The sequence below is a fragment of the Littorina saxatilis genome, linkage group LG3, assembly GCF_037325665.1.
Source record: "Littorina saxatilis isolate snail1 linkage group LG3, US_GU_Lsax_2.0, whole genome shotgun sequence".
NCBI classification, from domain to species: Eukaryota; Metazoa; Mollusca; class Gastropoda; order Littorinimorpha; family Littorinidae; genus Littorina; species Littorina saxatilis.
Window position 1 is genome coordinate 41150049 of NC_090247.1, and position 15662 is coordinate 41165710.

A 15662-nucleotide genomic window follows, 5' to 3' on the forward strand; every position below is an offset into this window, starting at 1 on the left:
TGACATTAGACAGTTCAGCAGCAGACAACCATTTATTTTGAGCTGGTATTTCCACAGTTGAGGGCCCCAAAGGGTTTAAAATCGTGATCGTGATTGGCGTTTATTGACCTTTCTAGCTGTGACTGTGATTGCCGAAATTTCCATTTCTGTGATCCTGATGGGACTTTGCCCGTGATCCGTGATGACAAAAAAATCAAGTCTCGTGATCGTGATCGTCATTTGTGTTCGTGATCGTGATGGGCATTATTGCAAAGCATTTTATTTTTCAACGTACATGTTTCACAGCTGTATCACTCTATATGATCCTCTATTCGTCAAGGTGTTTGTGATCGTGAAAACAAAAATCAAGGTAACTGTGATCGTGAAAGCTAAAATTTCCCTTCCCGTGATCGGGATAATACCGCCCTTTGGGGCCCTCACAGTTTTTATATTTAGTCAAGTTTTGACTAAATATTTTAACATCGAGGGGGAATCGAAACGAGGGTCGTGGTGTATGTGCGTGTGTGTGTGTGTGTGTGTGTGTGTGTGTGTGTGTGTGTGTGTGTAGAGCGATTCAGACTAAACTACTGGACCGATCTTTATGAAATTTGACATGAGAGTTCCTGGGTATGAAATCCCCGAACGTTTTTTTCATTTTTTTGATAAATGTCTTTGATGACGTCACATCCGGCTTTTCGTGAAAGTTGAGGCGGCACTGTCACGCCCTCATTTTTCAACCAAACTGGTTGAAATTTTGGTCAAGTACTCTTCGACAAAGCCCGGGATTCGGTATTGCATTTCAGCTTGGTGGCTTAAAAATTAATTAATGACTTTGGTCATTAAAAATCTGAAAATTGTAAAAAAAAATAAAAATTTATAAAACGATCCAAATTTACGTTTATCTTATTCTCCATCATTTGCTGATTCCAAAAACATATAAATATGTTATATTCGGATTAAAAACAAGCTCTGAAAATTAAATATATAAAAATTATTATCAAAATTTTTTTTTGGAAATCAATTTCAAAACACTTTCATCTTATTCCTTGTCGGTTCCTGATTCCAAAAATATATAGATATGATATGTTTGGATTAAAAACACGCTCAGAAAGTTAAAACAAAGAGAGGTACAGAAAAGCGTGCTATCCTTCTCAGCGCAACGAATACCCCGCTCTTCTTGTCAATTCCACGTGCACTGCCTTTGCCACGGGCGGTGGAGTGACGATGCTACGAGTATACGGTCTTGCTGCGTTGCGTTGCGTTCAGTTTCATTCTGTGAGTTCGACAGCTACTTGACTAAATATTGTATTTTCGCCTTACGCGACTTGTTGCAATTGTCATTGACAGTCTAGTCTTTTATTTGAGTTTTTAATAGTATTCTATTGTTACAATGGTATACTCTGTATTGACATAAAATTGGGCTTATAATTGCATACAAGATTTCTAAGTTTAGCATCGTTTGAATACAAAATGAGTTTTGTGTGTGCAGAAAACCAGGCCTTTTTGACATCAGCTTAGAACCTTCTGGCGTCTCAAGGTAATTCGATGAAAGAATTAAAGAAAGAGATGGCAAAAACATTTTTTCCAAATGGTTTGTAAGAAAGATGCCCTGGTAAGCCATATCACAATTCTGCTGAAAAGTTCTGTTGTATCACCGCTCATGTGATGTATCTGTAAAACACAAAATGGTAATGTGGTGTGAATCATTTTAAAGGCCGAGGTCCAACAGGTCAAAATACCCATGGGTCTAGGCGGAGCCTATTTTCAGTGACCGACTGGTCTCAAGTTACCTAGTCTGGTGGATGCAGTGGCCATGGCATTCCGCTTGATTAAACAAGCCAACAGCAGACTGCATACCTCTCCTTGGTGTGTACGTGCCTTTCTTGTGAACTTCTGTAAACTCCCTTTATGTGTGTGTGTGTGGTGTGTGTGTGTGTGTGTGTAGGGCTAGTGTGTGTGTGTGTGTGTGTGTATGTGTTTGTGGTATTCACCTTTTTTTCTGACGGTTATTTGGAAGCATTATTAGTGGCAATGATTTATTAACACTAAGCAATAAATCCGCTGTGTGCAGATTACACGCACACGTACACACACACACACACACACCGTCGCATGCGTGCATTTGTACACTGTGTAATACAACTGAGCACATGGTGAAAGTTATACAGTGCCATACACTGACACAACCGGTCAACCTGACTTCGTGTTGTAGACTGAAGAGTAGAAATATTCTCTCTCTTGGTGCAGAACCTGAGTGGAAACTCGCACCAACAATCGGATGCCAAGAACTTGAGGGACCATCTACAGAGTTAAATGTGTCACTGCTTTCTGTACATGCATGTTTGAATGTTTCATCCAAGACATTGGCGCCACTATGTAGCTCTGTGTCTTGGTTTTACAGTTCCTAAGGTATCAAGGTACCGTTTTCAAGACGAGTAGGTCAGTCTAGCTGGCTTTTGGAACAATGGAACCCTGGTTACACAAACCGACTGCATTCTCTAAAGAAAATATATTGACCATTGTCTTTGCCATAATAAGCCAAATGTAAAGTCTGTGAATCTAACAAGTTGAAACTGACTTGTTAGACACCCTTATTTTGAACAGAAGATATAGTTTGCGGTTGTTAATTACGCATGTGACCGTTGGCTTCAGGTTGACCAGTAAATCCAGATACATAACGGCACTGTGAGCGTGTATTTCGCTCCCCCAGCCCACATGTTTGGTTTTGTCTGAGACTAACTAGGTCACCAAAATTTGCGGGAAGAAGAGAAATTTGGTGGGAAAACTTGCATTTAGTCAGTCAAGGCATGGTGTCGCGTCGTGGCAGGAGGAGAATAGCTTTGTGACTGATAAAGTTTTAATTAGATAGCAGAGCATCACTATAGCTGGATGTTGTTGAATATGATATCTGTGACAGACAGAGATTACGACATTTGCTGAAGAGTGGTGTTTTAGTGTGTGAAAAAGTGAAGAAAATGTCTTTCATGAGTCATGAGTGCCTGGTTCCAACGTGCGTGACTGTGATACGCGGTGTTCTACCGGAAACATCAAGCAACGCGTACAATATTATTTTCTCTGGAAAAGTCTGCCATAAATTCAAGACATTGGTACCTATCTCACGAACGTATTCATCCACAAAATAACTTCAGCTTACTTTTTCAGCCCAAGAAGAAAACGTTTTTTTCGGATGGATATGATTGTTTCACTTTAAAAAAAAAAGTAATATCAACCAAACTAACATTCGAAAAGTGCAGACTATCTTTGAAATTATTTATTTATTACAGAACGATCATTGAAAGTGTTTCACTCTGCTCAGGCAGATTAGCCAGTGGTGTCATGTAGCATCCATGGCGGAGTGACCGGAACTTTGGGGTCAGGCAACATCTGGTAAACGTCGTGTTGCGGATGTATGTTGCCGAAAAGGAATGAGCGGTGCGTGGACATTATTTTCTCGTGTCTTTAGCTCCGCCCAGTCCACCACGACTGACAGCCGTTTGATTTTGAATTTAAATTTGGTGTGTGAATTTTTTTCCTGAAAGTACGTTATCCAGGGCTTAATATACACACTTTTTGGGGTGCATGTATGGTGTACACCTTGAAATGTTTGCCTGACAAAAATGGTGCTTTTGAGTTTGGTATAGACAGAGTATTTTTGAACATAATATTTCAAGTGAGAGCTCGTTTCCTGAAAAGGGTTGGACATTAGACTGAAGTGCCACGCGCCGCTCTGCTTTTATACCCGACCCTCGGCCTTGAAGCCAAATGCTAGGAGAATGTTTTTATTTTATGCATTTTTTTGCTTTTTGACTCACATGCGAAGCAAAAGTGAGTCTATGTACTCACCCGAGTCGTCCGTCCGTCCGTCCGTCCGTCCGTCCGGACGTCCGTCCGGACGTCCGTCCGTCCGTCCGGAAAACTTTAACGTTGGATATTTCTTGGACACTATTCAGTCTATCAGTACCAAATTTGGCAAGATGGTGTATGATGACAAGGCCCCAAAAGACATACATAGCATCTTGATTTTGCTTCAAGGTCAAGGTCGCAGGGGCCATAAATGTTGCCTAAAAAACAGCTATTTTTCACATTTTTCCCATTTTCTCTGAAGTTTTTGAGATTCAATACCTCACTTATATATGATATATAGGGCAAAGTAAGCCCCATCTTTTGATACCAGTTTGGTTTACCTTGCTTCAAGGTCAAGGTCACAGGAGCTCTTCAAAGTTGGATTGTATACATATTTTGAAGTGACCTTGACCCTGAACTATGGAAGATAACTGTTTCAAACTTAAAAATTATGTGGGGCACATGTTATGCTTTCATCATGAGACACATTTGGTCACATATGATCAAGGTCAAGGTCACTTTGACCCTTATGAAATGTGACCAAAATAAGGTAGTGAACCACTAAAAGTGACCATATCTCATGGTAGAAAGAGCCAATAAGCACCATTGTACTTCCTATGTCTTGAATTAACAGCTTTGTGTTGCATGACCTTGGATGACCTTGACCTTGGGTCAAGGTCACATGTATTTTGGTAGGAAAAATGTGTAAAGCATGTGAGTCGTATGGGCTTTGCCCTTCTTGTTTTATGAATTTGTTTTGCTTTTGGTTTTATTTTTTTTAGTTATGTGAGTGCACCCAAATGACATGCTATTTATTTATTTACTTACGTACATGAATTTGGTTGCAACTCCATGAGTTTACTTATTTGCATCATAACTATTTGTGCAGGTTGCGCTTCTTTCCCAACTTTTTGGACCCGCAGGAGTCAGCGGTTCTGTACGATCAGCTGTTTCACAATATTCCTTGGCGCCAGAGGTCCATTATTATCCAGGGTGCCTCGTACCTCATGCCTCGTCTCACTGCATGGTTCGGGGAACAGCCTTACACGTATTCTGGTGTCACCCATGACGCACAGTTAGAGGTGTGTTGCAAATGCATGGAGTTTGTATTTAATGATGAGCTTGTGGTGTGAGCGAACTTGAGGGAGACCAGTGAAGCAACTTTTAACAAGTCGAGTAAGGCGAAAATACATTTAGTCAAGCTGTCGTACTCACAGAATGACACTGAACGTACTGCTTTTTACATTTAGTCAAGTTTTGACTAAATGTTTTAACATAGAGGAGGAATCGAGACGAGGGTCGTGGTGTATGTGTGTCTGTCTGTCTGTCTGTCTGTGCGTGTGTAGAGCGATTCAGACCAAACTACTGGACCAATCTTTATAAAATGTGACATGAGAGTTCCTGGGAATGATATCCCGGACATTTTTTTCATTTTTTCGATAAATATTTTTGATGACGTCATATCCGGCAGCACTGTCACACCCTCATTTTTCAATCAAATTGATTGAAATTTTTGTAAAGCAATCTTTGACGAAGGCCGGACTTTGGTATTGCATTTCAGCTTGGTGGCTTAAAAATTAATTAATGACTTTGGTCATTAAAAATCTGAAAATTGTAATAAATTTTTTTTTATATATAAAACGATCCAAATTTACGTTTATCTTATTCAACATCATTTCCTGATTCCAAAAACATATAAATATGTTATATTTGGATTAAAAACAAGCTCTGAAAATTAAAACTATAAAAATTATGATCAAAATTAAATTTCCGAAATCGATTTAAAAACAATTTCATCTTATTTCTTGTCGGTTCCTGATTCCAAAAACATATAGATATGATATGTTTGGATTAAAAACACGCTCAGAAAGTTAAAACGAAGAGAGGTACAGAAAAGCGTGCTATGCAGCACAGCGAAACCACTACCGCACTGAACAGGCTCGTCAGTTTCACTCCGTTTTGCACAAGTGGCGGACTACGGTCATTGTGAAAAAATGCAGTGCGTTCAGTTTCATTCTGTGAGTTCCACAGCTTGACTAAATGTAGTATTTTCGCCTTACGCGACTTGTTCTTTCTTACCAAGACCGAATACTCATTGCATCGTCAGTCCACCGCTCGTGGCAAAGGCAGTGAAATTGACTAGCCAGAATAGCGCGGTAGTGGCTACGCTGAGCAGGATAGCATGCTTTTCTGTATCTCTGTTCTTTTTAACTTTCTGAGCTTGTTTTTAATTCAAATATATCATATTTATTAGTTTTTAGAATCAGGAACCGACAAGGAATCAGGTACAATTGTTTGTAAATCGATTTCGGAAATTTAATTTTAATCATAATTTTCATATTTTTAATTTTCAGAACTTGTTTTAACACCGAATAGAACATATTTATATGTTTTTGTAATCAGAAAATGATGAAGAATAAAATTTTGTTATCCTACATACGTGAGAGAGACACTCGTGAGATAATAATCGTTCAAATCACACGTGTGTATATCATGTAAATGAGGTCATGTCAAGCAAGTCTGGCAGGGACCTGTTTTTTCACTGCTTATGATGCCAAAGTCACCGAGACAAACGACATTATAGAAAAAAAAATTGCGCTCGCTAATTACCCTCGATAAATGTTTGGAACTAACACGTCACGCCACACTTTCAAAGTGATGTTTCTTTACTTTGACGTAATAGATTGCACGAGGCTTTAGAAGAGATTGAGGTTCCAAAACAAGCGTCTTCAAGTTAGCTGCCTCGACTGTAGGACATTTTCAGTGAAATACACGTAATTACAGTATGTAGGATAAACGATACTACATGGCTTGCTGTTCCGTACCAGATTTACACTCGTTGCTTTTTCAAATAGTGAACAGCTCGCTTTCGCTCACAGTTCAATATTCTAAAAAACAACTTGTGTAAATCTGGTACGACACAGCAAGCCATGTAGTATTCTCTATTTAGATCGTTTTATAAACAAATAATTTTAATTACTATTTTTAGATTTTTAATGACCAAACTCATTAATTAATTTCTAAGCAAGTCCGGCCTTCGTCGAAGATTACTTTGCCAAAGTTTCAATCAATTTAATTGAAAAATGAGGGTGTGACAGTGCCGCCTCAACTTTTACAAAAAGCCGAATATGACATCTTCAAAGGCATGTGACCAGGGCGCCCTTCATTGTTGTTTTGATTAATGTTTGGCAACATTTGCTGTTAGTTAGGTTTGAGAATCTAAATCCCTTTTGAGTGACAATTGTATTGATTATAGATTTTGTTTATCAATTATTATCAATTTTTTTTATTTGTTTTTTTAAATTTTCAGAGCTGTTGTCTCTTATTTTTGTTGTTATATTTTGTTTTGGTTGGTTTGCATTGTTGGTGATGACTATTACAGTATTAGTATTACACAGTGGATGGCAACTTCTCTATTTACTCTCATGCTTCACTTGTGACACACATTCATCAAGTTGCAGTACATGTATTGCTATTTCATAAACTTTTCAGATATTTTCTTCCCTCTATCAAAACTAGTGCATTCATCACACAGTGGTTCAAGCCAGTGTAAATACAGGGATTTTCTCCCCTCTGTACCTTTTCAGTGGCCTTCTGAGATCCAAGAGCTGAGAAATCGACTGGACGAGATTATCGGCATCCGCTTCAACTCTCTCCTGTGCAACTGTTACCGCGATGGCCACGACAGCATAGACTGGCATTCAGATGATGAGGCTTCCCTAGGAACCAACCCTACCATTGCGTCCTTGTCGTTTGGAGACACCAGGGTGTTTGAGATGAGGAAAAAACCACCACCAGTATGTGTTTGTTTGCCTTGCAGTGTTAAACAAACATTGGTATTTGAACAATCCTTTTCCAGGCAATATCAGTGAGAAATGTAAAGAGACAGTGAATCCAGCTTCTGTTGATATTTTTGCTACAGTGGAACCCCCCCTTTTAAGGGAGTTTTAAATTGGGGGGGGGGGGGGGGGGTGTCTTAAAATGGGGGGTTCCAAAACTGGTCTTCTAATCCTTTTATAATAGTCAGCTCCAATTTCTATAACAGTTTTAAGCACCTATATTTGTAATATTGTTACATCTCCCAGACCTTGCTAATGCAGTTTTTAGTTCAGCAAGGTCTCACACTTGTAAACTATTTGGTTGTCTGTTAGTTTTGTGTCATCATCTGGTCCATGTTTTGAACAATTAAATCTTGACTCTCCAGGGCCACCCAGTTGACTACACATTCAGCCAGAGGGTGCGTGTGCCACTGGTCAGTGGGTCTTTGCTCATCATGGAAGGTGCTACGCAGGCTGACTGGCAGGTGTGTATGTTAGGCCTAAAAAAAAAATAGGTGTGGTTACGGAAACCCGACCTACCCTATTTTTAGGGGCCGACCCTATAACTTTTTATTACATTTGTCAAAAAAAAAAAAAAAAAAAAAGAAACAGTGCAAAAAACGCAATGAAAGCAAAATCGCCCGAGTCGCACACTTATTTCCATGTCAAGTAGGTTTAATTTGTACACATTAGAAAAAAAAGTTTAAAAAAAAAAAAGTGATTGCCTACCTTCCTACCCTATTTTTTTTGGCTATGTTACCGTAACCACACCTATTTTTTTGTTGGGCCTTACCGTAAAATGTTACTGTTTGCATCATAATAAGCATAAGTTGATTGGTTCATGTTAATTTTGTAACTTGGTATACCTTTTGACTTGGATCTGTATGAATTAGTGTTTTTATCAGAACATCTGAATCTGCTTGAATGCTTTTTCACGTTGCAAATAAAGTATGACATGGCGATGTTTCTCCATTAAGAGTATTAGTAAATAATAGAATAAAACGCTTGCGGCCCTATGCTCCACAGGGAGTCTACAGGAATAAAAAATAAAAAATAAAAGAATAAAACGCTATTTCCTCTGTTTATCGGCTGTAACCTCTTTCAGACAATAAGTAGAGAATGAAGTGACTAATAAAAAGATGTGGGATGCTTTTGGGGGAGTATGCTTGTTATCAGCTTGTAGCCAGTGTTCCAGTGTAGAGTTATATTTTGTTTTGATTGCCTCGTTGCAGCACAAGGTCCCGAAGGAATACCATGACAGAGGACCTCGCATCAACCTGACCTTCAGGGTCATTTGTCCGGAAAAAACATGACCGTGTTGCCACTAGGTCAGCATATACAGTGCAGTACACATACCACACATTTCAACCTGTCTGCTGAAAACGTTAATAAGGTCCCCCACTTCTCCTCTCCCCACCTCATGAAGATGGCTCAATTTCTGAATGCGCCTGTTGTAGATGGCTAAATGTTAAAAAGCTTGTCTTAGTAACCTTCACCCTACCTGTGCATTTATGATCACTGATCATTGTCTCGATGCAAGTTGACCGAGCTCATGCACAAAAACAAGCTTGACTCACTGTATGTTGTTTAGGACTGAAGTTAATTGCATCGACTTTCAGAATGAAATCGTGAGCAAGCCAGGTGAAGTACTTGTATAATTTTCAGTCTTCCTTGTGCAGTTTGTGGTAAAGTCAAATTCTAGTTCGCAAGAGCTTGCAAGGTTTTTACCTCTTGTAAAGCTTTAGTTACTGTGGAAAAATGTGGATGGCTGTGACAAATCTGTTGACATCTTGTCGTTTTTTTCTCCAACATACATTGTTTGTGTGTCTAGTTGGTTGTTGGGTTAGTTGCTTGTATTAATGTTTGTTTACAGAGGAGATGAATAAGATCTTGAACTAAGAATCTGACACTACTAAACCAGCTTGCAGAAACCATGTACATTTTATGGTATACATTGTCTGTGATACAAAACTTGGGTGCAGTATTTGCAAATTTATGTATCAAAACTCTGAAGAAGTCCTGCGTTCTTCCTCAAGAGTGTGCTTGTGTGTGTGTGTGTGAGTGATCTCTTAGTATGACAACATGTTTGAAGTTTACTTCGTGAATTTCTTTGGCTTGGACATGAGGCCTACTTTAACTTATAATGCTGCAGACATTGCGATTAAATAATCAGTGCACAACACTCAATAAGCGAGAAGGATGGGATGTCTGGTGGTGAAGACTTGTGGATTACTGCCAAACTATTCATTTCATGAGCAGATTCTCTAAACTGTTGGAGAAAGCGGTAAATGCAAGAACATGTACTTCATTCATGGAATGTGTACAAGCTTTTTCAAGTCCAAGCATGCTCTGACATTATATGGTATGAGCGCTCTTCTACTTTAAATACACATTTTGATTGAAAGGCTTGCTGTTTTTTATTTTTTGTAAATGTTGCCAGCAGAAATTGTATTTCACCTGCTGTAATTGGTGTTCATTGACCTTTTTACTGGAAGTTTCTGAAAAATGTGGTTCTTCAAGCAAAAAGCAAACAAAAGTTCTTTGTGATAGATGGCTTTTTGAGTTTATAACTGAAAAATATTATTCAGAGTAAACACCATGCTTTTTCAAGGAGAGTATTTCTGGAAAACATTGGGGATGAGGTGGTGGTTTGCTTCGACACTGCATAATATGCACACACAAACATGGAATACAAAATCGCATACATCCAATTGCCAAGGGCAAACACACAGCAACACAGATATAAGCACAGACATTCTGTGGTCAGTTTCCTTTACTTTCAATTCCAGTATTCAAGCACTAAATCAATACACCAAAAGTAACATACACAATTTTCAACTTCTGTCAGTCTGTACACACAAAAAAATTCACCACAGCTTATGTATTTTTTACCTTTTATTTCTTTTTCTCTGAGCGCTTTTCTTCACATCTTTTCACACCCACACATGCATACCAGTCTGAATTATCAGAAGATGATTCTATTTATTTTGTGTATTCACTCAGACTCTCCACAGCCTCTCAACAAATTATTCCATATGTACAGCAATTTTGGATTTATGGAAGAAGATACTGCGCTCAATCATTTCTTCTCTTTGTATTTTCGTTTGTTTTGGTCCTGATAATGGGATGCTGGTCAGGTCAACCGAAAGTGAAGCGGGGAGAAAAAAAACAGAAAAAGGAAGAATAAAATTAAATTCAAGAAACGAAGATACTGTCAGTCTCTCGGAATGACTATATAAATAAGAGGGTATAAAAAGAGGCACAATTTTTTTCATGAATTAAGTTGTGTAAGCCCAGAAGAAACAGTAATGTTACTCTGACCAGATTGGCTTGGAAATAAATACTACACAAGAATAATGAGATACAGTGCAAACAAACAGAAAATCAAACTCATAACACCCCGTCTACCTGCAACCAAAAATGTACAAAATCTAGGGGCTAGCAATGGTTGACAATTTTGCCGTTCTCATAAAATGTTACTGTTTGTACAATATGTTCAGAGAAAATAGAATCTTTTGGGAAGCAATTTATTGCAGTACAAACCACATAAGATTACTTCACACTTGCTCTGATTTCGTTTAACTTTTTACCATTGAACATTCAAAATCTTTCTTTCTTTCTTTATTTGGTGTTTAACGTCGTTTTCAACCGTTCAAGGTTATATCGCGACGGGGAAAGGGGGGGGGGGGATGGGATAGAGCCACTTGTTAATTGTTTCTTGTTCACAAAAGCACCAACCAAAAAATCGCTCCAGGGGCCTGCAACGCAGCACAATATATGACCCCACTGGAACGCAAGTTTCCAGTACAAAGGACCTAACATTTCTTACATACTGCTTGACTAAAATCTTTACAAACATTGACTATATTCTATACAAGAAACACTTAACAAGGGTAAAAGGAGAAACAGAATCCATTAGTCGCCTCTTACGACATGCTGGGGAGCATTGGGTAAATTCTTCCCCCTAACCCGCGGGGGGTTTCAAAATCACTATTCACACACTTCATTCACACTGAGAATAGTTCGCATCACATGTGAAGTCTCTATTAGTACATCTTATGAAGAAATGTCCACATAAAAAACATGTTTTTAACATTACTGATCACGACAAGGACACACGCTAACAGCAGAAACAGATTGGGAGATCATTATCTTACAGTACCTGTACAACCCTTGGTAAAACAGGAATAATACTATGTTAGTTACAGAAATGTGAACTGTTATATATATATATATATATATATGTCTTATGCTTTAAGTGCTTTAACTTTGTTTCAACCTTTTATCAGCCCTTCAAAGTTCGCATCCTATCACTATATATTCAAATCTTCATTTGATTTTATGATTTTGTTGTTTGCACCAATCAACAATTCATCAAACAATGATAAATCTGAGTAACTTTGACTTTTGGGGCGCTGACAGATTACAAAAACACAGGAAATGAAGGGACAACACAAGCACACAAAGGGGAAGATATCTCACCAAACGCTGTTAATGCTAGAATCATGATAAAACATTGCATCACTGGTAGAGTCTTAGAGCAAATAAAAAAACTAAAACCTTGTGCATACACTGTCACTTCTGTCTGAATAGCAGTTCTCTTGAGCATTCTTTGGAACAGACACATTCCCTTTTATCCCCCATCTACACAGCAGGCACGTCTATAACCAACACAACGGGAAATTACCGCCTCCCATCTTGTGGGCATAATAAAACAACTGAACACACCATTTTAGTTATTCAATTTGACTGGGAGCATCTCTACTACAGCATAGCATCCACAAAAACATTACTCCGAACTGTATCTTCCTACACAGCACAAAAGCCCAGGCTTGGACAGTTACATGATGGCAAGTGAATCAGTCATGACTAGCCAGTCTACTGAGTACTCATGCAAATTTGGAGAGAGAAAAACACAGACCAAAAGACACATATCTCATTCACTGGTTTGCATATCATATGACTCTTAAGAGGAGACATTGTGATTGCTAATGCATCAAATTGTGTAATGCATGTTGTTTTATATCTCTGTCACAAATTCCGTTCTGTTTGAGTATTGAAAGAAAAATGCCGCATCTTTCAAACAGTGCCTGAGATGGACTGATTAATAGTCGCTGTGAAATTCCTTTATGTTCAGACTCCGCGCATACGTCTCTCACTTTGACAAAAGAAAGATAAAAAACTGAATGGGGAGAAACCCAAGAAAAATCCTGATAATTGCAGCCAGTTAGCTAATGCATACTAAGACAGTAAGAGCAGCAAGCATTCATGCACTATATGGTTGACCAACCATCTGAAAAAGGTTGATATGGTTGTCACTGTGGTAGGACATTCTGCCAGGGTAGGCAAAGTGATCACAGTCATGCGCTCAAAAGAGGAAGCCATTTCAGCTGCCACTTAAAACAAATAGAGACACGCACACACAGAAACAAACACTCTTTCTCAAGGACCAAGTGAATCAATCTCTCCAAAGCCCATCCTTACTTCTGGCATTCCCTTCCACTTACTCTCTCATTCTTTCCCATCTCATTCCACTACTGTGCTTATGATTAGCACACACATTTCTCCTTGTGACTGAAAGCCCCCTTTAATTGTCTTCACAATCATCAGCCCATGAGTGTAAGCCAAACAGCAACAAACAGGGAGAGGGAAAAGCTAGGTTACAACTTTTCCACCCCCCTGCCCCCACAGCCTCACTCTCACCTTTCATCACACATCCATATAGTCACTGAACATCAGTTGATAAACTCAGCCACAAGATGTCTGTTTGCATGATATAATCCCTTCTTCCCCTGGGCTGGAAAAACAATGTACAACTGGCCTGGTCTGACAAGCAAGGTTCATGTCCGTCTCTTCTCCCTTCCTGTCAGTATTACATCTCCGCTTTAATATTTGGCTGGAAAAACAAAAATAGTGGGACAGGCACTAGACTAAGCCTCCAGTGGTCGCGCCGGACCCCCTCCACACAGCAAAAATTGTCTTGGGTTGGTAGGAGGGGGCTGTTGGGCAGAGTCTATTGTAAGGCCGTTATGTACAGGGTGTTGAAAGAGCGCCCGACAGCAAGCGACGGGGCGGGGAGCCTCTTATCAGACGGGTCCGTTATGCACTGTCGATTCTGATGACGGTACAGTGGCAGCGTCATAGCGCTCCATCATTTCCTTAGCCTGAGCTCTGCACACAAAAGCAACAGCAATGTACTTCATGTTGGAGCGAAAATGAAAAAAAAACGTCAATAGAGGCAGTATACATGTACTTTAAAAAAAAAATGTTGTTAAAAGTTCCTACCAGGGGAAAATTCAGCATAAACAAATGCAATATATTTTAGGAAGAGAAGTAATCACTGCATATATCTAAATAGGGAAAAACTGTAGTAGTTCTAATAGACGAAAGCCCTCGGTGATCAACAATAAGCCACACATACATCAAAGATTTCTGCATTCACACAAGCAAGACCGAACTTTGGCTAAGGAACCCTCACTCTCTCTCACTAACATTCTCTCTCACTAACACACAGTCTGTACCTGGCGGCTTCCAGATCCAGAGAGTTGGTTGTGTCAGGCTCCTGAGCAGCTTCCATTCCTGCCTGACCTTGATCTCCGGCACCGGTTTTTGCTTTGTCCTTCCCTGCCGCACCGGGGCTCTTGCACATCAGCCCGCTGGCCGTCAGGAAGCTGAACACATGTTTCACACAATATTATACTTATGAGTCTTAAAACACATAACTGTGTTCTCGTTAAGATCCTGTTTGGGCCCAAAACTTTTGAATATGGTTTTGAGTTCATGCCCCAAACTTGTTGTCGAATCTTGTTTGATTAAGAAAAAAACACTCTTGAACATAATTATGCACTCATTTTCTACGAAGGTCAAAGAGAAAACATTTGATAAGCACAGAAAACTGTGCAGTAACATACCATAACTATGCAGCAGTACATCGTTTACATGTGCTGTCACTTGATTTCCTATCTATACAGGAAGACGTTCAGCTAGATTCTGCATCCTTTTGAATTGTTTGGTAAAAATATTCATACGAGGCAAAACAAATCTAAATGGACAACCCTTTCGGTCAGTTTAATTTTTATTTATTTATTTTTTTGTTTTGTTAGCTTAGCTTTGAAAGCAGCATGCCATGACGTCTACAATCATGTCATTGATATCTCCACTGGTTGACTGAAGCAGTGTTTCCCAAAGCTTGATACACCCCTTTGAAGGAATCTACTGGCAAGTTACAGAACTGTGTATATAAAGCACATGATAAACGTGCAGAACCGCTATAAAAACCAAGTGCTGCACTCTACACCATTGTTCTAAATACAGTGATATCTGTGATGGAAGGACACCCTTGGGACACCCTTGGGATCAACCAAAGGTGTCCTTTCAGTACAGATGTCCTCTCATAACAGGTACAGTTCAGACAAAGATACAACAGAAAGTGTTGTCTTGTGAGAGGTGTCCTCTAATCCAAGGGGCCTCACAAAGCACGTACCACGGTCCTGACAAAAATTGAATCATGCCTAACTTCTAACTCCTTCTTTCTCTGTCCTCAATCATCAATGCAAAACATAAATCAGTACACATGTATAAGAGTCATTCTTCACTTATCGTGACTATCGCGGTACATCTCGTTCAAAGCCAAAAAACAATAATTTCAGATAATTAAAAAACAAAATCACATCATATCCGTGTTTTATCAATGTAAATGCATCGGTAGAAAATGGCACTATGGAAAAAAAAATTGTTACTGTGGTTAATTTTGATTCAATTCCGATTTTAGTGCTGAAAATGGCGTCGGAAAATGGGAATGCGTACCCCTACTTCTGTAATCGCCCATTGCAATTAGTTTAAAGATAGCCAAACCCAAATGATTGACTGCATGTGATTGTCCAAGGTTAAAATAAATCAGCGGTATGTTCGAATGCTTTACTCTGCTTGCTTTTTGCCGTAAAATTGGGGTTTGAAATGGAGGTAACCTGCCTTCACGTGGCGTCACAAAATTCCTATCCACAGATTCAGGTCAAGCAGACG

At 39.2% G+C, this 15662-nt stretch overlaps 2 protein-coding genes across 7 annotated transcripts in view; one reads left to right on the forward strand and one right to left on the reverse strand.

The window, feature by feature from the left end:
* Positions 1-1361: 1361 nt before the first annotated feature.
* LOC138962381 (alpha-ketoglutarate-dependent dioxygenase alkB homolog 3-like) lies at positions 1362-11030 on the forward strand. 2 transcript variants are annotated; one of them, XM_070334185.1, is made up of 5 exons: positions 1362-1516; positions 4712-4904; positions 7410-7619; positions 8027-8125; positions 8873-11030. In XM_070334185.1, exons 2-5 carry the CDS (start codon positions 4830-4832, stop codon positions 8951-8953), a joined length of 465 nt encoding a protein of 154 aa, XP_070190286.1. In that variant the 5' UTR covers positions 1362-1516; positions 4712-4829; the 3' UTR covers positions 8954-11030. The 2 variants fall into 2 exon arrangements, with proteins under 2 accessions (XP_070190286.1, XP_070190285.1); XM_070334184.1 differs by lacking the exon at positions 1362-1516 and adding an exon at positions 3264-3411.
* Positions 10384-15662, reverse strand: part of LOC138962380 (serine/threonine-protein phosphatase 6 regulatory subunit 3-like) — a 28364-nt gene continuing 23085 nt past the window's right edge. For all 5 annotated transcript variants that reach the window (XM_070334182.1, XM_070334179.1, XM_070334180.1 and 2 more), the window contains 2 exons: positions 14162-14311; positions 10384-13811 (listed from right to left, as the gene is read on the reverse strand). In XM_070334182.1, the coding sequence (XP_070190283.1) occupies positions 13727-13811; positions 14162-14311 (235 nt within the window). In that variant the 3' untranslated portion in view covers positions 10384-13726. The remainder of the gene's footprint in view (positions 13812-14161; positions 14312-15662) is intronic.